At 39.9% G+C, this 26,928-nt stretch overlaps 2 protein-coding genes across 2 annotated transcripts; both read left to right on the plus strand.

Annotated features, from left to right (window-relative positions):
- The first annotated feature begins 724 nt into the window (after window positions 1-724).
- On the plus strand, window positions 725-6,011 carry LOC134570249 (keratin, type II cytoskeletal 5-like). The gene is made up of 9 exons (XM_063428492.1): window positions 725-1,291; window positions 1,465-1,679; window positions 2,617-2,677; window positions 2,773-2,868; window positions 3,336-3,500; window positions 4,334-4,459; window positions 5,144-5,364; window positions 5,526-5,560; window positions 5,667-6,011. Exons 1-9 carry the CDS (start codon window positions 782-784, stop codon window positions 5,909-5,911), a joined length of 1,674 nt encoding a protein of 557 aa, XP_063284562.1. The 5' UTR covers window positions 725-781; the 3' UTR covers window positions 5,912-6,011.
- Window positions 6,012-21,366: 15,355 nt separating this feature from the next.
- LOC134570265 (keratin, type II cytoskeletal 5-like) lies at window positions 21,367-26,792 on the plus strand. Its single transcript, XM_063428493.1, has 9 exons — window positions 21,367-21,934; window positions 22,108-22,322; window positions 23,408-23,468; window positions 23,564-23,659; window positions 24,127-24,291; window positions 25,116-25,241; window positions 25,924-26,144; window positions 26,307-26,341; window positions 26,447-26,792. Exons 1-9 carry the CDS (start codon window positions 21,425-21,427, stop codon window positions 26,689-26,691), a joined length of 1,674 nt encoding a protein of 557 aa, XP_063284563.1. The 5' UTR covers window positions 21,367-21,424; the 3' UTR covers window positions 26,692-26,792.
- The last annotated feature ends 136 nt before the right edge of the window (window positions 26,793-26,928 follow it).

The following is a 26,928-nucleotide window of genomic DNA, read 5'->3' on the forward strand; positions in this document are numbered from 1 at the left end:
AGAAATATGTCCTCATTTTTATATTTCTTCACATTCAGAATGAAATTACCTATTCAGTGTTAGGGACCTTGATCAAGATTGATTAATTATCATTGATTAATTAAAATATATGGCTAAAATTATTCTCTATAGCTTATTTGAAAGGTAAAAGTGCCAAAAGGTTAATACACAAAACCTATAACTATTCTTCGCTTCCTATCATATCTCTATATATTTTAAATCAATAGTTGAAGGGGCGTGATATTATTTGAAAGGTAGCATGTGTATACATATGACTTTTTTCATTGCCTTTTTACATGTACACTGTTTAATTCTTGTTATATTTTCCATGTCATTTTGTTTTCTGGGTAGGAGTATGTAAAGTGTAGAATTTGCTAAAAAAAAAAAAAAAAAAGGTATTATTGCATATTGCAATACTCTGGTATTTTGTCATCTTAAAATGCATCATATATGTGTTAGCATGTGTTGTAGTTACACAAAATAGTTGCACAATAAAGATGACACATTCCTTGAATACGACCAAAGAATGAACAAAAAACAAAAAAAAAATGTATATGTCGAGTTTGTTACAAATCTGGTTTTCTAGGTGTGAGTTAGAAAATCACAATATTCATATTGCTGACAGGCATGCCATACCCATTATTGAATGGTGATGATACATAGGCATCAATATGACCAAACCCACATGCAGAGACTAATAAAAGGAGAGTTCCATCACTGAGAAATGTATTCTGTCTTTTTTCTGCTCATTCTCAGCATCAAATCCTAACACAACAGGACCATGTCTGTGTATCGCCAAACAAACTCTGTTGGAGGAAGCAACAAAGTCTCCAGTGCCTCTTCAGTTGCTTCACCTGGTAAAAACATAGGCAGCTTCAGCACACTCTCTGTCTGTCGTTCAGGTGGTGGAGGTGCAGGCTCTGGCCGTGTTAGTGTTGGTGGCTTTGGCAGCAGAAGTCTCCAGAATCTAAGAGGAAGTAAAAGAATTTCCATCAGTTCACAGTCCCGTTATGGACAAGGTTTTGGAGCTGGAGCAGGATTTGGTGGAGGACTAGGTTCTGGATTTGGTGGGGGACTAGGTTCTGGATTTGGTGGAGGGCTGGGTTCTGGATTTGGTGGTGGTCCCGGCTTTCCAGTGTGCCCACCTGGGGGAATCCAACAAGTCACTGTTAACCAAAGTCTTTTAGCCCCACTGAATTTGGAATTTGACCCCACCATTCAGAGAGTGAGAACAGAAGAAAGAGAACAAATTAAGACTCTTAACAACAAATTTGCATCCTTCATTGACAAGGTAAGTCTGATCATGCAAAGGTTTTAGCTTGTTCCATCGTCCATAAAATAACATATGAAATTCTTTCGTTCTAAAATACATTTTGAATCGTGCTTAATGTTTCTGGTTATTTTAGTGTAAGCCTATCGTAATGTCCCACTTCATTTGTGGACATTAATATTTTTGTACAACAGGTGCGGTTCTTAGAACAACAGAACAAAGTACTGGAAACAAAATGGAACCTCTTACAACAGCAAGGTGTGAAAACAGTTAAAAATACAATTGAGCCACTTTTTGAAACCTATATCGGTAACATGAGAAGGCAACTTGACAGCTTGGGAAATGATAAAGCACGTTTAACTTCAGAGCTGAGCCAAATACAGGATGCTGTAGAAGAATTCAAGAAAAAGTGAGTAGAGAAATATGTCAAATAGTTTATGTAGTATAAGTCATTGAATCATATAATTCTTTTTGAATCCATTTTAACTGATGTATAGTTGCACTTCTTCATTTAACTGCTGCATTAATACTGCAACATTACAGATTAGTATAATTATGTCCAGATTTTGGCTTCTAGCTCATTATTTCATGATGCTTTGCTGAAGTGTGAAAGGTCATCTATCAGTAACTAGAAAAATGGAAACTATATTCGCATTGTGTCTTTATATCTTAGATTAACTATACAATTAACTTTCTGTGGTCTGTAATGAAATTAATATAAATCCCTAGCATGCTTTGATACATTAAATCAACTCTGAAAATGGGCAAAAACGTGACAGGTAAATCCCCACTCACTTGGACCATTACAAACAGAATCTATACTATTTGCACATCAGACTGATCCCACCCTCAAGGGCAATCCAGATCCGAAATGTTAGCAAGGTTCAGCTGCACTGGAAATACAGCAACCCTGGACAATCACTTTAGCTTTTTCTGGACCTCATCAGTGAGGTGTGACTGATAACCCTCTAGGTACAGTGAACATGAGGTCTCTGTCTGGATTACCCTTTTAACTTGCCGGTATTCTGTATCTGGACTGCACCTTTGGGTGGGATCAGTCTGATATGTAAATTGGTGTAGGTTGACTTTCTAATTGTACAAGTGCCTTGCTTGCGAAACGTTTCCGAAGGGAAAGATATTAAGGTTTCTCTAAGCTTTTGTCAGTTCTCTGAGTTCTCATATTCTATGTTTTTGCATCAATACCTATATAATTTTTTTTTTCATTTACCCATCTCAGCAACAACTGGTAATTTATAGAAAATACAATAAATGCACCAGAAATAAATGCCAATAGGTGTGCTGGATTTTGTGTGGTCAGCATAAGCAAACTATTTTTTTCCCAACAGGTATGAAGATGAAATCAACAAGCGAACAGCTGCGGAAAATGACTTTGTGGTTCTTAAAAAGGTAAGATACTTTTCATCCAGTACGTATGGCTCCTGAATTAAAAAGAGCCTGTTTCTTCATGTGATTTGATACCTGTCCTGCTGGGTTTGTTTCAGGATGTTGACGCTTCTTACATGAACAAGGTGGAATTAGAAGGTAAAGTGAATGCCTTGACAGATGAAATCAACTTTATGAGAGCTCTCTATGAAGCTGTAAGTATAATTCTGCACGGTTTTAAGTGGCTATGATGCTTCCATATGAAACTGTTTGACAGACAGATATGATTTTATCACTTGAAATAGAATCCAGTCCCAAGTACTTTGTTCCGCTAAAAAATAGTGAATATGATTTGATTAGTACATAGACATAATAAAAGAATACCATTTCTCTCTGAAGTTAAAACATTTTTTACATTTGTTAAGTAAGAAATTAATAAAATAAAACTATTTGATTATGTATAACTATGCTCAAAATCTGATTTTGTGAACAGATTTATTTTTTTAAACCTCTTACCTTTACAGATGTTAGCAGAGGTAGTTACCCACAGTTTAAAAAGTGTCTGAGTTAAATGTGTAAATGTGATTAGCTCATGATTGTGTATTTTCTAAAACCATACTTTTGTTGAACTAATAGAACTAATGAAGCTTATACAATGATGGTGATGTTTTGTTGGCTTTAGGAACTTGCACAGATGCAAACACAGATTTCCGACACATCAGTTGTTCTCTCCATGGACAACAACAGAAGTCTGGACCTGAATGGTATCATCGCTGAAGTTAAGGCCCAGTATGAGGAAATTGCTAACAGGAGCCGGGCTGAAGCTGAGTCCTGGTACCAATCAAAAGTGAGTGTCTTAGTCTTATATTTCCTAAAGTGATGCTCTTTGCAAGAGTTAGACATGCTACAACATTATACCTGTTCTCACATTCTAAATTACATCACCCTTAACCATTCAAACAGAATGGATTAGTAAGGCATGTTATTGCAGTCCAAGAATAGCTGTAGTTGCTGCCAAGCCTAGAAGTATCCTGAACAACCCTTTTATTAAAGTTCATATTTATTTTAAGACCCGCAGTGATAGGTGCTATCTTGACACAATGTTAGAAGTAAAAAAATAAAGATATATAAAATAAACCCTTTTTTAAAAAACAAGCACAATTTATAAAACACTGTGTGCAAACTACGAATAGTGTTGATAATTTTAGAGGTAATAGTTTTACACTGGCTAATATAAACTATGCTTAGTATATGATGGAGACTTTGATTAACAACAGAAGGAACTGATCCATAAATGAACGACTTTAGAAAAATTCGGCAATGGCAGTGGGAGTATGTGACTTGTTTTATACTGGTTGCAAATCGTTCCACTTTAGACATGATTATGCAACGATATTGAAACATTATAAGTTTAAAACTTGTTGTATATGATTGTAATACCTTTATTGTCCAACTCATTATAAAATTGGCAAATCCAATAACAGTAACACAACAATTTGATACCACTAATAACTAAACTATTGTACATATATGTTGAAACTTGCATTAGCTTGCGAATGTGTTAATGCTATTTGTTTTTGTTTTTTTTTATTTTGGTTTATATGCTTTGATTCTTGAAAACTAAATGACATTGTGATGTATGAGAAAATATTAAATGTATCTTTTACATTTCTTTTTCAGTATGAGGAATTGCAAGTTTCTGCTGGAAGACATGGCGATGATCTGAAAAGTACAAAGACTGAAATATCTGAGCTAAACCGTATGATTAACAGACTGCGCTCTGAAATTGATAATGTTAAAAAGCAGGTAAATGTTTGTTTACTTTCAGCCTTTAGAGTAAAAAAAAAATGGTTGGTGGACAAGAGGACATAGTCTTAAATTAGAGGGACAAAGGTTTAAAAATAATATCAGGAAGTATTACTTTACTGAGAAGGTAGTGGATGCATGGAATAACCTTCCAGCTGAAGTGGTAGAGGTTAACACAGTAAAGGAGTTTAAGCATGCGTGGGATAGGCATAAGGCTATCCTAACTATAAGATAAGGCCAGGGACTAATGAAAGTATTTAGAAAATTGGGCAGACTAGATGGGCCGAATGGTTCTTATCTGCCGTCACATTCTATGTTTCTATGTTTCTATGTTTCTAGGATGGAACATGAATAACTTAAAACTTAAAAAAAAAACATGGGTTACCAAGAAGTATAAAAGTAGAAAAAATTGTGTCTTAGTCTACTTGATAACTTTAAATCTATGAAATTAGTTACAGTAATACCAAGCATATTTGCATATGTAAGATTATCACTATCGGGTGGACAAATGTCCATTTCTAAATTGTATTGAGAGCGACTCAGAGATTTCACGATGTTCAATGAAACAATTCTGCCTTATAATTCATTGCAGGATGACATTTATGCTTCACTATAACTTTAAGAATACACTTAGTAATATATTCTGTATATATAACATATTAAGTATATTCTTTATCCACCCAGTGTGCCAAGCTTCAGAGTGACATTGCTGAGGCTGAAACCCGTGGGGAAAATGCATTGAAAGATGCCAAGCAGAAGTTGGTTGAACTTGAAGCTGCTCTGCAGAAGGCCAAGCAGGACATGGCTCTCCAACTGCGAGAATACCAGGAGCTGATGAATGTGAAACTGGCTCTGGATATTGAGATTGCCACATACAGGAAACTGCTGGAAGGAGAGGAGAGCAGGTAATCTAATATTTCTTCAAATTACAATGAATTGTCAATAATCAAGAGAAAGATACATGTCATGCACAAAGCAAAAGATTAACCTTAATTAATTGTAGTCACTATATTTTAATCAATGTTATAGACGTAAACCATTTAACCTTTTTAACTTCATTAAACAGGTTATCAGGAGAAGGTGTGGGCCCTGTAAACATCTGTAAGTAAGCCTTTGTATTTGGTAAAAAAAAAAAAAAAAAAAAAAGTTTTTCTCCTTTAAAAAAAAAAAATGGATTATATCTTAACATGTATATTTTAATTAACAGCTGTAATGAGTTCAAGCTATGGTAGCAGCAGTGGATCCAGCCATGGTTATGGAGTTGGAGTTGGAGGCTGCATGGGTTCTGGAAGTGGATTTAGTTCTAGTATTGGAGGATACGGTTTAGGAGGTGGAAACGTCAGCACCAGCAGTGGAAGAAATGCATATGTTGGCTCCGGAGGTGTCAGCGGCTCAAATGTAAAAATCGTGTCAAAAACCTCCCAAAGCTCCTCAAGCTCCAGGAGATATTAAGTTCTAAAAAAAAACATACCACAAAATGAAATATACATCTATCGGATTCTAAAAGTGATGCTTATTGTAAGATGTTGCAATCTTGTGGTTGATAAGTATTGATCTTAAACTGATAACTACAAAAATGTTATTTACAACACTACAACAAGTTTGCACAAAAACATATTTCTTACGTTAAGCTTGGCAAGTGGGTTGAAATGCTTTCTTTTCCTGTATACATATTTCTACCTTTAAAACTTTAAATAAATCGCATTAATTACAAAAAAGACTGTTTTGCTCTTGTTTCTATTATGCAGTTTTGGGACACTAACATATAGATTTATGATTTTTATCAACCACATCACAATTACTGTCTTCTACAATGTCTCTCTATTTAGCAACACATAGGGAAATTCTTCTTAGTGTAGAAAGCAACAAGGGATTGGGGTGACTAGAAAATCGATTGGTAGTAGAAATAATATCCCCTTTTGTCGTAGTATCTAGCTTTTATAAGTACATGTTTTACTGTTTAAAAAAAGGGGGGAAAATCCCCCCAAACTTTAAATGAGTTGGTTATCTTCTCCACCTGGCTTTGACATAATTGCATTTCAATATGAAAATGCAAACCCATAACTAGAAAGAGTTTTATTGAAAAATTGATTATTATTTTTTGTGAGTAATTATATATTGATATAAATTAAAATGTGAGGTAGTGTAGCTCATATAGGTTTATATTCCATTCCACTCACAACCTTCCCAATTATAGGGAATATTGTGCTGCTGCTTGATTGATTAGGGGAGTGTTCATTCATTGCACCTATGTGGGATTTGTATCCCCATAAAGGCACACCCCTTACTTACTGAGCTTGCTCACATTACTTGAAAGCAGACTCTATTAAGTAGACTCTTTCAAGTAGGAGTTAGAAAATCAGGAATTGAAACTAACAAAGGGTTTAAACTAACAAGGTAATTGTTTTATTGTTTTGTATCTGGGGAAATGAGTGTTAGCAAGATTGGTGGTTTGACTCAATGCACATCCATCCAGGGTCCATACCTCTGTGACGGTTGTGTGCGAGTGGCTTTTCTGGAAGCTCAGATTCTCGAGAAGCAAATCGCAACTTTGAGGGAGATTGACAATCTTGAGAGGAGACTGATGCTCACTGAGTAGAGTTTAGTGGGGACAGGTAGTGGAGAGGGAGGAGATAAGACAGATGGGGAACAGGCATGTAGCTGGGTGACAGTGGGGCGAGGAAGCGGGGAGGAGGAAAGAGGAAAGGGCTAGCTAGTCCTGATTTAGTGCAACCTAGCAGATTTGCCCGTTTGAGTGAAAATGTTGGGAGCATCAGCTCAGGAGTAGCTGTATTAGAGGAAGCTGTTATTTCTAACAGCCGAAATAACAGCCCCTCTAGTACGGGTGAGGATCAAAATGTAAGGAAGGCAAGACAGGCTGTGGTGGTAGGGGACTCTATCATTAGGAGAGTAGATAGGGCAATCTGCCGCTCTGATCGGCTCAACTGGACAGTTTGCTTTCTCCCGGATGCTCGGATCCGGCATGTTGCTGACAGAGTGGATGGATTATTGGGAGGGGCTGGGGATGACCCAGTGGTCATGGTCCATTTTGGAACCAATGACAAAGTAAGAGGAAGATGGAAGGTGCTAAAGAATGATTTCAGGGAATTAGGTAGCCAACTTAAGAAAAGGAAGGTTGGAGGATATTTTAAACTAGTAGTAGGGGGGAGGGTTATAGCAATCTACAAAATGAAGATAGGACAGAAAGGAGATCGGCTTTAGCTCAGTATAAGGGGGTGGAGACGGGGAGAGGGGCAAGCTCAGAACAGAGAAGATATGTAATGTTGATAATTCAAAAAGAGTACAAGTGACTCATGATATTAAATGTATGCTTACTAATGCAAGGAGTCTAAATAACAAAATGGGGAAACTAGAGGCTTACACTAAACAATATGATATAATAGGCATAACTGAAACATGGTGGGATGAGACACATGACTGGGCAGTTAACTTAAATGGGTACATGTTATTTAGGAAGGATAGGAAAAACAAGAAGGGTGGTGGGGTATGTTTGTATGTCAACCACGAGTTAAATCCAAATCTTAAGCAAGTGGAATGTGATGAGGAAAATGTGGAAGTTTTATGGGTAAATATCTGCTTGGGGGAAAAGAAGGCAAACCAACTATTGGTTGGGATATGTTATAAACCACCTAATGTTAATATGACGAGGAACAACAGCTGTTTGAGCAAATTGAGAAAGCTGCAAATCTGGGTAACACTTTAATTATTGGAGATTTTAATTACCCGGACATTAATTGGGACAGAGGGACTAGTAGCTCAGCAAAGGGAATTAGGTTTTTAAAATTGTAAAATGACACCTTCATGTCACAACTTGTACAAGCACCAACTAGAACAGATGCTTGTCTGGACCTGGTTTTAACAAACAACGTTGATCTTTTGACCAACATTGAAGTACGTGAGCCCTTTGGAAATAGTGATCACAATATAGTGCCCTTTGAAATAAACTCAAAAAAACAAAAGCACATGGGGTATACTAAAACATATAATTTTAAAAAGGCCAATTTCAATAAGTTAAGGGCAGCTTTACAATATATTGACTGGCATAAACTCTTTAGTGAAAAGAACACTGAGGATAAATGGATCATCTTCCAACAAATATTAGAAAGGTATATTTCTCAGTATGTACCATTGGGTAATAAATATAAAAGAAACACATTAAAACCAATGTGGCATACTGGGGAGAAGTAAAACAATAGATTAAAAATAAGAAAAGGGCATTTAAAGCATTTAAATCGGACAAATCAGATGCATCTTATAAAAGATATAAGGAAGCAAATAATGCGTGCAAAAAGGCGATTAGATTTGCTAAACTTCAAAATGAAAAAATTATAGCTTAAGAGAGCAAAACCCCAAAGCATTTTTTAAGTACCTAAATAAAAAAAATGAAAGTGTATGTACACTAAAAACTGAAACAGGGGTGTTAGTTAATGAAGACCAGGAAAAGGCAGGAATTTTAAATAACTATTTCTCCTCCGTATATATTAAGTTAATATGTTCGGTTCGCGAACGGCGGACGCGAACTTCCGCAAACGTTCGCGAACCGGCAAACCGGGTGAACCGCCATAGACTTCAAAGGGCAGGCGAATTTTAAAACCCACAGGGACTCTTTCTGGCCACAATAGTGATGGAAAAGTTGTTTCAAGGGGACTAACACCTGGACTGTGGCATGCCGGAGGGGGATCCATGGCAAAACTCTCATGGAAAATTACACAGTTGATGCAGAGTCTGGTTTTAATCCATAAAGGGCATAAATCACCTAACATTCCTAAATCCCAATGGATATGGATTGACACCTGACATATGACATATTGACATCTTGACATATGGATTGACACCTGTCCTCAGAGACCCTGATACACACTGACACAGAGCAGAATAGGGACTGTTCCTCCTACATAGGGTCACTTGGCAGATATGGATTGACACCTATCCTAAGGATCCCTGATACACACTGACACAGAGCAGAATTAGACTGTTCCCCCTACATAGGGTCACTTGGCAGATATGGATTGACACCTGTCCTCAGGGACCCTGATACACACTGACACAGAGCAGAATAGGGACTGTTCTCCCTACATAGGGTCATTTGGCAGATATGGATTAAAACCTGTCCTCAGAGACCCTGATACACACTGACACAGAACAGAATAGGGAATATTCACTAAATGCCAAACATTGTTATACAGGGGAATATTCAGTAAATAAGGATAAGGGGGGGGCACCTACTGTCCTCCCCCCCTGCCCCCACCCCTGCGCGGTGGGTGGGGGCCATAAATCACAATGGGGGGACCTACTGTCCTCCCGCCCGCCCCCACCCGTGAGCGTTGGTTGGGGGCCATAAAAATAATGAGGGGGTGACCTACTGTATGATGTTGTATCGATCAGGTAGTGTAAGGGTTACGCCCGCTTCACAGTGACAGACCAAACTCCCCGTTTAACGCACTTCAAAAAAACGCAAACAGTCCATTTGCACAACCGCAAACTCCCCATTTGCACAAAGTTGGATACCAAGCTAGCCATGTCCGTTCCTTGTCCTCACTGATGTCATTGAAGGTCTCTTCCTCCACCCAGCCACGTACAACACGAAGGGTCCCTGAAAGTATGCTAATAAACTGAAAAAAAGAAAAAAATCTCCCAAGAAGGAGATCTAAAACTGGCATAGGAAAAGGTTAGACAACTATAATAAAGTGATACCTACAAATTCTAGTGAGCATAGGTGTATAATAGAGGGAGAAAGGGAAAGCAGAGTAATGCTTCCTAATACCGTGGTTAGTACCCTTTGTTAAAGTAAATTGAGTAATGGACAAAAGTCTTTATTGTATCATTTATAAATAACAAAGGGATACTATACTCATTCCCCTATAGTGGCTAATTGTGTAATAATGGTAATACTATTACCTATTATATAATATTGGCAGGGGCAAGGAAATTTCCTCTAAATAGATGGGTATAGGCAGAGAGTATGGAGACCGGAGTGATAAAGTGTCAATAAGGTGATATCAAGTTAAATGTATCACAGACACACAGCCACCCTTTCTCTTAGCTAGTTTCAAGAAATGCTGGATAGGTAGAAGGGCTATAAAGACTCAGAGAGGTCTAAGAAGAATCCTCTAAACTAGCCCTAATCTCCTTAAACACCTTCAAGGGTGTTCTAAGCTAAAGCTCAATCTAAACGTTTAGATGACTGCCTGATTTCCCATCACAGATGCTGGCTAGGAATAACACTGTGCAAGACAAAGAGTGGGTCTAAGTGCCCATAGTGCAGTAAAGTGTCCCTAGTGAAGTGAAAAAGAGAATAACGAGCTGGCGCCCAAGAGAATAACGAGCTGGCGCCCTATCAGGGGACGTGTATATGGCATCGATTTTAGGAACCGGGAGATGGAAAAAGATGCTTGGTCGGTCCTCCTACTTCAAATTTGGGGCACTGCGCATGCAATCTAACTTGCCACCAGATAGGAGTGGTGTGTTAAGTAGTACTATTCCTATCAGTTTAATCCCTGTTATGTGCCTTTTTTTTGGTTTGGTTTTTGAAGCCACAGTTCAGCACCAGAGGCCCGGAAAATTAAGAATGTACACAATTAGGTATTGTTGCAGCCGCTGCTGTAGCAGCGGGCAGAAAAATTGATGTTTGTTTCCCAGGCAGAAAGTGCCCTAAAACATTGCGGCTTGAACCCTAGTTGGTGGCGGATAAGTCACTCAAGTCAACCGGCATTCAGAGCTAAAATACAGCAGCATGTGGACCATTTTTAGCCCAAAGCAGTTAATCTCATCAGGCCTTTTTTAAGTTGAATGTATCGCCCACTGTCAGTCCCTTCGGGATCCATCCCTCATTCATCTTAATAAAAGTGAGGTAATCTAGACTTTTTTGACCTAGGCGACTTCTCATCTCAGTGACAATACCTCCTGCTGCACTGAAGGTCCTTTCTGACAGGACACTTGAAGCGGGGCAGGCCAGAAGTTCTATCGCAAATTGGGATAGCTCAGGCCACAGGTCAAGCCTGCACACCCAGTAGTCAAGGGGTTAATCGCTCCTCAGAGTGTCGATATCTGCAGTTAAGGCGAGGTAGTCTGCTACCTGTCGGTCGAGTTGTTCTCTGAGGGTGGACCCCGAAGGGCTGTGGCGATGCGTAGGACTTAAAAAGCTCTGCATGTCCTCCATCAACAACACGTCTTTAAAGCGTCCTGTCCTTGCCGGCGTGGTCGTGGGAGGAGGAGGATGACTTTCACCTCTTCCCCTGTTAGATTCCTGTTGTGCTGTGACATCACCCTTTACGCTGTGTAAGGCATACTTTTTAATTTATTTTGCAAATGCTACATCCTTTCCGACTTGTTGTAATTTGGTAACATTTCAACCACTTTCTGCTTATACCGGGGGTCTAGTAGCGTGGACACCCAGTACAGGTCGTTCTCCTTCAGCCTTTTTATACGAGGGTCCCTCAACAGGCACGACAGCATGAAAGACCCCATTTGCACAAGGTTGGATGCCGAGCTACTCGTTTCCCGTTCCTCCTCCTCAGTGATCTCAATGAAGGTATGTTCTTCCCCCCAGCCACGTACAACACCATGGGTACCAGATAGGTGACAACAAGCACCCTGGGATGCCTGTTGTGGGTGGTCTTCCTCCTCCTCCTCAAAGCCACATTCCTCCTCTGACTCCTCTTCCTCACAATCCTCTTCCAGCGTTGCCGCAGGTCCAACAAGCGATGCTGATACGGCTGTTTCTGGTGGCGATGGTGACCACAACTCTTCCTCTTCACGCTCATCTACGGCCTGATCCAGCACTCTTCGCAGGGCACGCACCAGGAAGAAAACAAATGGTATGATGTCGCTGATGGTGCCATGGTGCGACTGACTAGGTTTGTCACCTCCTCAAAAGGACGCATGAGCCTACAGGCATTGCGCATGAGCGTCCAGTAACGTGGCAAAAAAATTACCAGCTCCCCAGAGGCTGTCCTAGCACCCCGGTCATATAAATATTCATTAACATCTTTTTCTTGTTGGAGCAGGTGGTCGAACATTAGGAGTGTTAAATTCCAACGTGTCGGGCTGTCGCAAATCAAGCGCCTCACTGGCATGTTGTTTCGCCGCTGGATATCTGCAAAGTGCACCATGGCCGTGTAGGAACGCCTGAAATGGCCACACACCTTCCTGGCCTGCTTCAGGACGTCCTGTAAGCCTGTGTACTTATGCACAAAGCGTTGTACGATCAGATTACACACATGTGTCATGCACGGCACATGTGTCAACTTGCCCAACTTCAATGCCGCCAACAAATTTGTTCTGTTGTCACAAACCACTTTGCCAATATCCAGTTGCTGCGGAGTCAGCCACTTTTCCACCTGTGCGTTCAGGGCGGACAGGAGTGTTTGTCCGGTGTGACTCTCTGCTTTCAAGCAAGTCAAACCCAAGATGGCGTGACACTGCCGTATCCGGGATGTGGAATAGTACCTGGGGAGCCGGGGGGGTGCCGTTGATGTGGAGCAAGAAGCAGCAGCAGAAGAGGACTCAGCCGAGGAGGTTTTGGAATAGGATGGAGTAGGAGGAGTAGAGGAGGTGGCAGCAGGCCTGCCTGCAAGTCGTGGCGGTGTCACCAACTCCGCTGCAGAGCCACGCATTCCATGCTTGGCAGCCGTCAGCAGGTTTACCCAATGCACAGTGTAGGTGATATACCTGCCCTGACCATACTTTGCAGACCAGGTATCAGTGGTCGTTTAACTAGTGGTCGTTTAACCAGTCGTTTAACTAGATAATTACTTATTAAGATACTTTCTTTTGTGTCCTATACTAAAATATTAAGAAAATATTAAGAAAACCCACACATGTTCTGAATTTTATATATTCATGACATCTTATATATTATTATGATGTATGATTAAATTCCTGATGAGCATGTATAAAACATGAAATTTGTCTGGAAAAAAAAAAGATTCTTAGATTTTTGCAATGTAAGTTATATCATGTTGATTAGAATTTGATACACATGTAACCCCAAAATTCAAAACATATAATAACGTTATTGTTGCAGTTCATGTTGAGAATAGGGTACCAAAACTACACAGTTGCACCCTAAAAATGGTTTGCTCTTAAAGAAAACGTGATTTCATTGACCTCACAAGACAATGAAATCACAAATGTACAAAACATACATAGTGCACATTGACAATAAATGTTCTAATAAAGTGCTTACAACCTGTTTTTGAGAGCCGTGGTCATGCTCTCTAATATGTAAATAGGATGCGTCATATAAGGCCAAAGTGCACCCAAAAAGCCATTAGAAAAAACACCAGACAACTTTTCTAAATAATTATTACAACATTTTCATTGAATGAACACAATATGCCAATATTAAAGTACAAAATATTATCGCTTAAGCAATGTGTTCTTTAATTTATCCTCAACATTTACCTTATCTTCTATATCTTCTAAAGTAAAGATTAGCAGTGAAAAGATTAAGTGACATATAAACTCTAATAAAAAAAAAAAAACAAGCTTATATGTTTTGGAAACTTTTTACTAGCTCTGTAAAAGCTCCATGTTTAGTGAATGAATAAGCCTCAGGGAAATTATTATCGGTCCTTAAAATACAATATACTTGGGGGGCGTGGCCTAACACTCGAGCCGCATGGACGTGTTCCTTTAGAGCTCCATGGAGATACACGCTAAAGGAGGAAAAATAACCGGGCTACATACCAAACTCCGATGCAAAAACCTGCAAGGACCGACAAGATGTCACACCGTTCCACCAAGAAACCGGTGAAAGCGGATAAAGCGACCTTTTTTATGGCTAAGGTCGCAAATCCTAAACGCCGCGACGGCTGTGAAGAAATCCAAGATGGCGGCGGCCACGGATCCAGGGAAGATTCTCCGTCCCCTCCCTCCTCACCCACCTCAATACTAGAGGATAGCCCCCTTACAATTACCACAATGAAGGCCTTCATGGAGGATTTCACCCTGCAGATACAGGGCACCATTGCAGGGCAAATCAAAACGCTAGCCGGCGAACTTAAAAGGGACATACAAGACCTGGGCCTACGCACGTCTCACATGGAGAACACGATTAGCAAGCACGCCTCCGCGCACAACAGCATGGCTGACCAGCTACACCGTGTGCAACAACTTCTCCGTGAACAAAATCTGAAAATTGCTGACTTGGAAGATAGATCCAGGAGAAATAATTTGCGCATCAGGGGTATCCCTGAATCGATCACAAATGAAGCCCTGCACAACTACCTCCAGGCCTTTTTCCTGGAACTGATCCCAGAAGTCCACCCGGATCAAGTGGTCCTGGATAGAACGCACCGCCTCAGGAGACCCCAACATCTTCCTGCCTCAGCAGCCAGAGATGTAATAACCAGAGTGCATTTTTTCCATGTAAAGGAGAAAATTGTCAAAGCAGCTAGAAAAGATAATATACCCTCTCAGTATGGGAACCTGAAGATCTTTGCGGATTTGTCAGCGCACACCCTCCAATTTCGCAAATCGCTTGCACCTATCACTACCACACTGAGGGCGCAGGAGGTTCTGTACCGATGGGGCTTCCCAGCAAAACTTATTGTCCACCACGACAACTCCAATCACCCCATCTCTTCTGTGGAAGAAGGCTTGAAGAAGCTGGCGGATTGGGGGCTACCTGGGCCGGACGTACCTGCACAACCTGTTGCAAAAATACCGAGACTGTCGGCGGACTGGTCCAAGGCCTAACGGGAAGGCTGAGTATATGCTGCGTGATTGCTAGACCAATACTTCACTAACTGTTCCAATATTGTTTATATGTTGTGCCATTGCTCATTGATTCACCTGGTCCCACGACCTTAAGTGCAAAGAGGTTATGTTTATATAATGTTTATATAATGCTTATTGTTGTGAGTACTATCTGACGTACATAATGACCGCAACAACTTTTAGTTGACGGCTAGAATAGGCGCTGCCCATTAGCAGATACACTCCAGGACAAACTGGTCCCTGTTACTTAAGCATAAATAGGGCACGGCACTGATGGATATTGGTTGTGCCTCATGTAGCGAGGTCTCTTCCACCCACACACTCAGGAGATAATCTAAGGAGAAATTTTCACCTCCTACACGTGACTCCCACCCCCCTAGATACGGTCGTCAGAACACCAAAACGACCGAGAGCCACGTCACCCACCACCTGTGCCTAGTATAACTAGGCACGATATAGCTCAAGTGGTTTTGAGCTCTTGTCACTTGTTTATAAATGTTTTTCTATGTTACCCCTATCTCCACTCCCCCCCCCTCACCAAGTTGGATTTCAATCTACTGCACCGTTGTGATTACCAACAGACCTACCATTACACAGCTGAGCAACAGTATATACTACTCACTAGTCACCTCACAATACCATACGCTTTATGAATATGAGACTCATGAGTCATCGCCTACCCGATATCTAATAATCTGTTATGAAAATAGTTTCCTATAACGTGAAGGGACTTAACTCCCAAATAAAATAAGCCTATTACTTCAGACGCTACAACACCAACATGTAGATATAGCGTGTATCCAGGAAACCCATTTTAAATCAACCATAGAACCAAAACTATTTGCTAAACAATACCCTAACCAATTCCATGCTAAATCTGCTACCAAAACGAAAGGGGTGTCAATCCTAATTAACAGGGACATAGCTCTGGACGTTCAGAGACAGTACATTGACCCGCAAGGGAGGTTCATTATATTAGTGGGGCTTTTTAATGCGACACAGTACACACTGGTCACAGCCTACTTCCCCAACACAGACTCGACAAACTTTCTTACCAAACTCCTCCAAATAGTGGAGGACTACCGTCAGGGAGGCCTAATCCTGTGTGGGGATTTTAACTTTATCCAATCACCACAATTGGACACATCAGCTACGCCATCCCGTAATAGGGGCAGACGCCTGTCCAAGGCGTGCAAAAACCTCACCACCCTTATCTCAAAATATGGCCTGTATGATGGCTGGAGGATCTCGCATCCCATGGAGAGGGACTACACGTTCCACTCCGCGGTGCATAATACTTATTCCCGCATAGACACATTCCTACTAGACAGCAGATCCCTGGCCCAAATGGCGGAATGTAAAATTGGATCATTTGCTTGGTCAGACCATTGCCCAGTCTACATTACACTACATGACCCGTTCCAATTCCGGGGGCGAGGGACCTGGAAACTTAATGAGTCGTTACTCTCTGACGATTCCTTTGCTGACCTAGTAAAAAACGAATTAGACCATTACTTCCGACTGAATAGCGGAGGAGAGGTATCAGAAACCTCGGTTTGGCTAGCCCATAAGGCGGTCATCCGGGGCCTATTCATTAAGAGATCAGCATTCTTGAAACGACAGAGACAGGGAGATCTTCTCCGATGTCAAGAACAAATTGCAGAACTAACAAATAGGAACAAGGCCAACCCCACCAGAAAACTTGCTGCGGAACTTCAGCAAGCCTACAGTAAACTATATACATTAAACGCAGCGAAAACTGCGTATTTCCTAAATAGATTGAGAGCGACTAACTACCACTCCTGTGGAAAAACTAACAAGTACTTAGCAGCACGACTGCGGGACAAACTGTGCACTAACAAAATAGCACACATACTGGGGGAAGACGGGACAAAAAAACTAGGGCCCCAAGAGATTAGTGACACGTTCGCCACCTTCTATTCCAGACTGTATAATTTGAAAGACGACCCCAAGACACACACCCCCACTGCAACTGAAGTGAAAACATTTCTAGACCGCATTAAACTACCCCAACTCTCGCAAAGCCAAATAGACACCCTGACACGCCCCCTCACGGTGACGGAGATCTTAGACACTATCAGGGAATTGCCTAATGGCAAGTCACCTGGAGCAGATGGGTTTTCCAATCTCTACTATAAAAAGTACGCCTCGACCTTGGCACCACACCTGCTGGATACCTTCCAACAGGCAATGGAGAGGGGAGCACTGCCGCCGGATATGCTGCGGGCCACTATAGTGACCCTCCCAAAACCCGGTAAATCGACTGACAACTGTAAAAATTTCCGACCTATCTCCCTACTCAATACGGACGCTAAGCTGTATGCAAAAATCTTGGCTAACCGATTTGCCCCTTTGCTGCCCTCCCTTATCAAAGATGACCAGACAGGCTTCGTGAGAGGAAGACAGGGCCTGGATAACACCCGAAAGCTATCAGTGATTCTCCAGCAACTTAGGGGGGCCAGAGGGGGCGGTCTCCTGTTAGCATTAGACGCCGAAAAAGCGTTTGACCGCCTTGGCTGGCCCTTCCTTCAGGGGGTACTGGAGGCATATGGGGTCCCATCTCAAGTTTGCCAACAAATATTCGCACTCTATGCGAGCCCCTCGGCACAAGTGCTCCAGTCGGGTTTCCTCTCCTCCCCTTTCCAGATAACCAACGGTACGAGGCAAGGGTGCCCGCTCTCCCCGTTGTTGTACGTCCTAGCTTTAGAGCCATTGTTAGAGGGAATCAGACTTAATGATGAAATCCAAGGAGTTACGATCTGCCACAAAGTGGTCAAGGTAGGAGCTTTTGCGGATGACATCCTACTTTATCTAACTCATCCAGGTACCACACTCCCCGTAGTTATGAGGCTGATCAAGGAATATGGGAGGGTGTCCTACTACTCCCTCAACACGTCCAAAACTCAGGCACTAGGCATATCACTATCAACCACCCTAACCAAACAACTTCAGCGAGACTACACATTCGAATGGAGAACTGATACTATCACGTACTTGGGGATTACATACACGAGAACCCACTCTGCCCTGTTCGCAGCAAACTATGTAATGGTATGGAATAACTGTCGTAAATTACTTAAAAAATGGTCACCACTATACCTGTCTTGGACGGAAAGGATCTTAGCGATCAAAATGTCTATCCTACCTAGGCTCCTATATCTGTTTCGTAACCTGCCGCTAGAACTCCCCAGATCCTTTTTTAAAACGGTCCAATCAGATATAAACCATTTTGTGTGGAAAGGGGGCAAACCCAGAGTGACACAAGCTTTGCTAAATGCACCTAGACGAGAGGGGGGACTGGCGCTGCCTAACATACACACGTATTACTGTGCAACTGTCATAGCCACTGCCCTCCCACATTTCCTCCAAACACCACCCCCGCAATGGGTACAACTAGAACGAGAGCTGGTGGCCCCACACACTTTATCCAATGTAGTATGGATACCAAAAAAATCTAGACCACAATGGCCCCTAGCACCTCACTCGATTGAGCTACTTCTAAAGCTCTGGGACAAACACGCGACACAACTCAGCGGCCACAATGGCTTATCGCTGGCAACACCGATCATGTCCTTCACATATTGCATTTCCACATTCCACGCCACGCCATGGCACGTCCGGGGTATCACTCACCTGACACACTTGTACGAACAGGGCAAACTGCTCAGCTTTGAGGAGCTGCAAACCCGGCATTCACTGCCTCCCACATCATACTACTCCTATATCCAGTTACGTTCATTTTTGACTAAATACTACTGTAGGGATGCGGTACCCAACCTACTGCCCGTAATTCCTAATATATGGGAACAGATGCTTATTAAGGGATTGCTCCCCACTGCGTGTAAACCGATCTCTGTGTGTTACAGACTACTGTCACGCCATCTGCCCTTTGCTGCCTCAAAAATAGCATTACTGTGGGAAACAGACCTGAACTGCTCCCTCTCGAGCACAGATTGGGAACGTATATTCCGATTGCCTCAACTCCTGATCAAATCATCTACACACCTAGAACAACTTTACAAAACAATTTATAGATGGTACATGGTACCGAGCAGGCTGCACAAAAATTTTCCAAACACCCCCAATAAGTGCTGGCGCTGCAATGGGACGGAAGGCACTGTCTTACATATCTGGTGGATGTGCCCCCACCTCCAAACCTTCTGGGCGGGGGTCCACAAACTTGCCCAAGCGGCAACTAGTTGCATTCTTCCCTTTGGGCCCCAGCAGATGTTGATAACGGACCTCCCGAGAGGACTGCCCAGGGCCACACAAAAACTCCTGCTGCACATCTTTTTAACAGCGCAACGCTTAATCGCGCAACATTGGAAACAAACAGCCACCCCTAGTATACAACGAGTCACTGTAGAATTAGATACACAATGCTCGTTTGAAACGGGCCTAAAAACGCTGTTCCCACCGGCGAACACCGCCCAGGCAGCATGGGACATGTGGAAATCATGGAGATCGGGTAATAAACGAAAGTAAATGTAACCTACCAATAACACTGTATATGGAATTTATAAGTGGGACAGCACCTCGTAATTGGATTAGAGGAAGCGGTTAGAGTGTGGAACTAGAACACAAAGATTAGGGCCATCCTGCTAGATCCCATAGGGGAATGTGTCATAGGTGCCACCAGAACACTCCGTCCCATGAAGGATGTAACAATCAGTTTATGTGAATAAGTGTGGTACACGCTACTTAAATACTTAAATACTTAAATACTCACTGCCAGCTGTATTCGAATTGTAACATGCATGGATGAAATCTGTTTACCTTCCCCCCCTGCCTTCCCTCTTCTTTTCTGTACCCTTAACCGCATAAAAAATAAAAATTGTCAAATTTAAAAAAAAAATACAATATACTTGATTCGCTAGAGTTTTTTTCCTTATAATTTACTGAAAATGCTTTACCAAACCAAGCCACTGACTCATACAAAGTAAAAAACATAAGGATGACGCCCTCTTTTAATCCTGTTTGAAATCTCAATATCTTTTGACACTTATTGATCATGGTTTTCTTTTGAGTACCTTCACCTCCCTTAAAATTAGTCACGACATTTGTCCATCTGTCTGTCTGTCTATCTATCTATCTATCTAGTATCTATCTATCTATATTATATACTTTTGCAATTTGCCACCATTCTTTATAACAGGACACTTTGATACACTCTCTGGCACCTCATATCCTTTTTTTCATCTATACTTTAACAGGTTGTACACTTAGCTGGTTCTTCATCGACCATTTTTGCATTGTTAGTCTCTATACATAATGTCTTGATAACAGTAAACACATTAAACTGTTACATCTAGCATTTTGCAATAAACTAACCTCCAAAAGTATACATTTGCAATTTAAAATTTATGTTAGTGCTACCTCCCCTGTGCGCTTGCTATTCATAAATACATCTATTCATGATTGCTACTAGAAATATGTCCTCATTTTTATATTTCTTCACATTCAGAATGAAATTACCTATTCAGTGTTAGGGACCTTGATCAAGATTGATTAATTATCATTGATTAATTAAAATATATGTCTAAAATGATTCTCTATAGCTTATTTGAAAGGTAAAAGTGCCAAAAGGTTAATACACAAAACCTATAACTATTCTTCGCTTCCTATCATATCTCTATATATTTTAAATCAATAGTTGAAGGGGCGTGATATTATTTGAAAGGTAGCATGTGTATACATATGACTTTTTTCATTGCCTTTTTACATGTACACTGTTTACTTCTTGTTATATTTTCCATGTCATTTTCTTTTCTGGGTATGTAAAGTGTAGAATTTGCTAAAAAAAAAAAAAAAAAGGGTATTATTGCATATTGCAATACTCTGGTATTTTGTCATCTTAAAATGCATCATATATGTGTTAGCATGTGCTGTAGTTACACAAAAGAGTTGCACAATAAAGATGACACATTCCTTGAATACGACCAAAGAATGAACAAAAAACAAAAAAAAAATGTATATGTCGAGTTTGTTACAAATCTGGTTTTCTAGGTGTGAGTTAGAAAATCACAATATTCATATTGCTGACAGGCATGCCATACCCATTATTGAATGGTGATGATACATAGGCATCAATATGACCAAACCCACATGCAGAGACTAATAAAAGGAGAGTTCCATCACTGAGAAATGTATTCTGTCTTTTTTCTGCTCATTCTCAGCATCAAATCCTAACACAACAGGACCATGTCTGTGTATCGCCAAACAAACTCTGTTGGAGGAAGCAACAAAGTCTCCAGTGCCTCTTCAGTTGCTTCACCTGGGAAAAACATAGGCAGCTTCAGCACACTCTCTGTCTGTCGTTCAGGTGGTGGAGGTGCAGGCTCTGGCCGTGTTAGTGTTGGTGGCTTTGGCAGCAGAAGTCTCCAGAATCTAAGAGGAAGTAAAAGAATTTCCATCAGTTCACAGTCCCGTTATGGACAAGGTTTTGGAGCTGGAGCAGGATTTGGTGGAGGACTAGGTTCTGGATTTGGTGGAGGACTAGGTTCTGGATTTGGTGGAGGGCTGGGTTCTGGATTTGGTGGTGGTCCCGGCTTTCCAGTGTGCCCACCTGGGGGAATCCAACAAGTCACTGTTAACCAAAGTCTTTTAGCCCCACTGAATTTGGAATTTGACCCCACCATTCAGAGAGTGAGAACAGAAGAAAGAGAACAAATTAAGACTCTTAACAACAAATTTGCATCCTTCATTGACAAGGTAAGTCTGATCATGCAAAGGTTTTAGCTTGTTCCATCGTCCATAAAATAACATATGAAATTCTTTAGTTCTAAAATACATTTTGAATCGTGCTTAATGTTTCTGGTTATTTTAGTGTAAGCCTATCGTAATGTCCCACTTCATTTGTGGACATTAATATTTCTGTACAACAGGTGCGGTTCTTAGAACAACAGAACAAAGTACTGGAAACAAAATGGAACCTCTTACAACAGCAAGGTGTGAAAACAGTTAAAAATACAATTGAGCCACTTTTTGAAACCTATATCAGTAACATGAGAAGGCAACTTGACAGCTTGGGAAATGATAAAGCACGTTTAACTTCAGAGCTGAGCCAAATACAGGATGCTGTAGAAGAATTCAAGAAAAAGTGAGTAGAGAAATATGTCAAATAGTTTATGTAGTATAAGTCATTGAATCGTATAATTCTTTTTGAATCCATTTTAACTGATGTATAGTTGCACTTCTTCATTTAACTGCTGCATTAATACTGCAACATTACAGATTAGTCTAATTATGTCCAGATTTTGGCTTCTAGCTCATTATTTCATGATGCTTTGCTGAAGTGTGAAAGGTCATCTATCAGTAACTAGGAAAATGGAAACTATATTCTCATTGTGTCTTTATATCTTAGATTAACTATACAATTAACTTTCTGTGGTCTGTAATGAAATTAATATAAATCCCTAGCATGCTTTGATAAATTAAATCAAACTGATTTATTTTGGGTTATATATATATCGATATTGCAACAAAAACAAAGAAATTTGAGAACTCTGAAAATGGGCAAAAATGTGACAGGTAAATCCCCACTCACTTGGACCATTACAAACAGAATCTATACTATTTGCACATCAGACTGATCCCACCCTCAAGGGCAGTCCAGATCCGAAATGTCAGCAAGTTTCAGCTGCACTGGAAATACAGCAACCCTGGACAATCACTTTAGCTTTTTTTGGAACTCATCAGTGAGGTGTGACTGATAACCCTCTAGGTACAGTGAACATAGTATAGTTACATAGTTACATAGCTGAAAAGAGACTTGCGTCCATCAAGTTCAGCTTTCCTCACATATATTTTTTGCTGTTGAGGGAACATGAGGTCTGGATTACCCTTTTAACTTGCCGGTATTCTGTATCTGGACTGCACCTTTGGGTGGGATCAGTCTGATATGTAAATGGTGTAGGTTGACTTTCTAATTGTACAAGTGCCTTGCTTGCGAAACGTTTCCGAAGGGAAAGATATTAAGGTTTCTCTAAGCTTTTGTCAGTTCTCCGAGTTCTCATATTCTATGTTTTTGCATCAATACCTATATAATTTTTTTTTTTTTCGTTTACCCATCTCAGCAACAACTGGTAATTTATAGAAAATGCAATGAATGCACCAGAAATAAATGACAATAGGTGTGCTGGATTTTGTGTGGTCAGCATAAGCAAACTATTTTTTTCCCAACAGGTATGAAGATGAAATCAACAAGCGAACAGCTGCGGAAAATGACTTTGTGGTTCTTAAAAAGGTAAGATACATTTCATCCAGTACGTATGGCTCCTGAATTAAAAAGAGCCTGTTTCTTCATGTGATTTGATACCTGTCCTGCTGGGTTTGTTTCAGGATGTTGACGCTTCTTACATGAACAAGGTGGAATTAGAAGGTAAAGTGAATGCCTTGACAGATGAAATCAACTTTATGAGAGCTCTCTATGAAGCTGTAAGTATAATTCTGCACGGTGTTAAGTGGCTATGATGCTTCCATATGAAACTGTTTGACAGACAGATATGATTTTATCACTTGAAATAGAATCCAGTCCCAAGTACTTTGTTCCGCTAAAAAATAGTGAATATGATTTGATTAGTACATAGACATAATAAAAGAATACCATTTCTCTCTGAAGTTAAAACAATTTTTACATTTGTTAAGTAAGAAATTAATAAAATAAAACTATTTGATTATGTATAACTATGCTCAAAATCTGATTTTGTGAACAGATTTATTTTTTTAAACCTCTTACCTTTACAGATGTTAGCAGAGGTAGTTACCCACAGTTTAAAAAGTGTCTGAGTTAAATGTGTAAATGTGATTAGCTCATGATTGTGTATTTTCTAAAACCATACTTTTGTTGAACTAATAGAACTAATGAAGCTTATACAATGATGGATATGTTTTGTTGGCTTTAGGAACTTGCACAGATGCAAACACAGATTTCCGACACATCAGTTGTTCTCTCCATGGACAACAACAGAAGTCTGGACCTGAATGGTATCATCGCTGAAGTGAAGGCCCAATATGAGGAAATTGCTAACAGGAGCCGGGCTGAAGCTGAGTCCTGGTACCAATCAAAAGTGAGTGTCTTAGTCTTATATTTCCTAAAGTGATGCTCTTTGCAAGAGTTAGACATGCTACAACATTATACTTGTTCTCACATTCTAAATTACATCACCCTTAACCATTCAAACAGAATGGATTAGTAAGGCATGTTATTGCAGTCCAAGAATAGCTGTAGTTGCTGCCAAGCCTAGAAGTATCCTGAACAATCCTTTTATTAAAGTTCATATTTATTTTAAGACCCGCAGTGATAGGTGCTATCTTGACACAATGTTAGAAGTAAAAAAATAAAGATATATAAAATAAACCCTTTTTTAAAAAACAAGCACAATTTATAAAACACTGTGTGCAAACTACGAATAGTGTTGATAATTTTAGAGGTAATAGTTTTACACTGGCTAATATAAACTATGCTTAGTATATGATGGAGACTTTGATTAACAACAGAAGGAACTGATCCATAAATGAACGGCTTTAGAAAAATTCGGCAATGGCAGTGGGAGTATGTGACTTGTTTTATACTGGTTGCAAATCGTTCCACTTTAGACATGATTATGCAACGATATTGAAACATTATAAGTTTAAAACTTGTTGTATATGATTGTAATACCTTTATTGTCCAACTCATTATAAAATTGGCAAATCCAATAACAGTAACACAACAATTTGATACCACTAATAACTAAACTATTGTACATATATGTTGAAACTTGCATTAGCTTGCGAATGTGTTAATGCTATTTTTTTTTTTTTTGGGTTTTTATGCTTTGATTCTTGAAAACTAAATGACATTGTGATGTATGAGAAAATATTAAATGTATCTTTTACATTTCTTTTTCAGTATGAGGAATTGCAAGTTTCTGCTGGAAGACATGGCGATGATCTGAAAAGTACAAAGACTGAAATATCTGAGCTAAACCGTATGATTAACAGACTGCGCTCTGAAATTGATAATGTTAAAAAGCAGGTAAATGTTTGTTTACTTTCAGCCTTTAGAGTAAAAAAAAAATGGTTGGTGGACAAGAGGATATAGTCTTAAATTAGAGGGACAAAGGTTTAAAAATAATATCAGGAAGTATTACTTTACTGAGAGGGTAGTGGATGCATGGAATAACCTTCCAGCTGAAGTGGTAGAGGTTAACACAGTAAAGGAGTTTAAGCATGCGTGGGATAGGCATAAGGCTATCCTAACTATAAGATAAGGCCAAGGACTAATGAAAGTATTTAGAAAATTGGGCAGACTAGATGGGCCGAATGGTTCTTATCTGCCGTCACATTCTATGTTTCTATGTTTCTATGATGGAACATGAATAACTTAAAACTTAAAAAAAAAAAAAAAACATGGGTTACCAAGAAGTATAAAAGTAGAAAAAAATGTGTCTTAGTCTACTTGATAACTTTAAATCTATGAAATTAGTTACAGTAATACCAAGCATATTTGCATATGTAAGATTATCACTATCGGGTGGACAAATGTCCATTCCTAAATTGTATTGAGAGCGACTCAGAGATTTCACGATGTTCAATGAATCAATTCTGCCTTATAATTCATTGCAGGATGACATTTATGCTTCACTATAACTTTAAGAATACACTTAGTAATATATTCTGTATATATAACATATTAAGTATATTCTTTATGCACCCAGTGTGCCAAGCTTCAGAGTGACATTGCTGAGGCTGAGGCCCGTGGGGAAAATGCATTGAAAGATGCCAAGCAGAAGTTGGTTGAACTTGAAGCTGCTCTGCAGAAGGCCAAGCAGGACATGGCTCTCCAACTGCGAGAATACCAGGAGCTGATGAATGTGAAACTGGCTCTGGATATTGAGATTGCCACATACAGGAAACTGCTGGAAGGAGAGGAGAGCAGGTAATCTAATATTTCTTCAAATTACAATGAATTGTCAATAATCAAGAGAAAGATACATGTCATGAACAAAGCAAAAGATTAATCCTTAATTAATTGTAGTCACTATATTTTAATCAATGTTATAGACGTAAACAATTTAACCTTTTTAATTTCATTAAACAGGTTGGCAGGAGAAGGTGTGGGCCCTGTAAACATCTGTAAGTAAGCCTTTGTATTTGGTAAAAAAAAAAAAAAAAAAAATGTTTTTCTCCTTTAAAAAAAAAAAATGGATTATATCTTAACATGTATATTTTAATTAACAGCTGTAATGAGTTCAAGCTATGGTAGCAGCAGTGGATCCAGCCATGGTTATGGAGTTGGAGTTGGAGGCTGCATGGGTTCTGGAAGTGGATTTAGTTCTAGTATTGGAGGATACGGTTTAGGAGGTGGAAACGTCAGCACCAGCAGTGGAAGAAATGCATATGTTGGCTCCGGAGGTGTCAGCGGCTCAAATGTAAAAATCGTGTCAAAAACCTCCCAAAGCTCCTCAAGCTCGAGGAGATATTAAGTTCTAAAAAAAAAACATACCACAAAATGAAATATACATCTATCGGATTCTAAAAGTGATGCTTATTGTAAGATGTTGCAATCTTGTGGTTGATAAGTATTGATCTTAAACTGATAACTACAAAAATGTTATTTACAACACTACAACAAGTTTGCACAAAAACATATTTCTTACGTTAAGCTTGGCAAGTGGGTTGAAATGCTTTCTTTTCCTGTATACATATTTCTACCTTTAAAA

The sequence above is a fragment of the Pelobates fuscus genome, chromosome 1 (genome assembly GCF_036172605.1).
Source record: "Pelobates fuscus isolate aPelFus1 chromosome 1, aPelFus1.pri, whole genome shotgun sequence".
Lineage (NCBI taxonomy): Eukaryota > Metazoa > Chordata > Amphibia > Anura > Pelobatidae > Pelobates > Pelobates fuscus.

What these genes read in the sequence shown, in the direction of transcription:
- LOC134570265 (XM_063428493.1), top strand. Translation starts at nt 21,425, where the DNA reads ATGTCTGTGTATCGCCAAACAAACTCTGTTGGAGGAAGCAACAAAGTC. An exon ending in TTGATAATGTTAAAAAGCAG is followed by an intron (nt 25,242 to 25,923) that starts GTAAATGTTTGT and finishes TTATGCACCCAG; the next exon opens with TGTGCCAAGCTTCAGAGTGA. An exon ending in TGTGGGCCCTGTAAACATCT is followed by an intron (nt 26,342 to 26,446) that starts GTAAGTAAGCCT and finishes TTTAATTAACAG; the next exon opens with CTGTAATGAGTTCAAGCTAT.
- LOC134570249 (XM_063428492.1), top strand. Translation starts at nt 782, where the DNA reads ATGTCTGTGTATCGCCAAACAAACTCTGTTGGAGGAAGCAACAAAGTC. An exon ending in TTGCATCCTTCATTGACAAG is followed by an intron (nt 1,292 to 1,464) that starts GTAAGTCTGATC and finishes TTTGTACAACAG; the next exon opens with GTGCGGTTCTTAGAACAACA. An exon ending in TGTGGGCCCTGTAAACATCT is followed by an intron (nt 5,561 to 5,666) that starts GTAAGTAAGCCT and finishes TTTAATTAACAG; the next exon opens with CTGTAATGAGTTCAAGCTAT.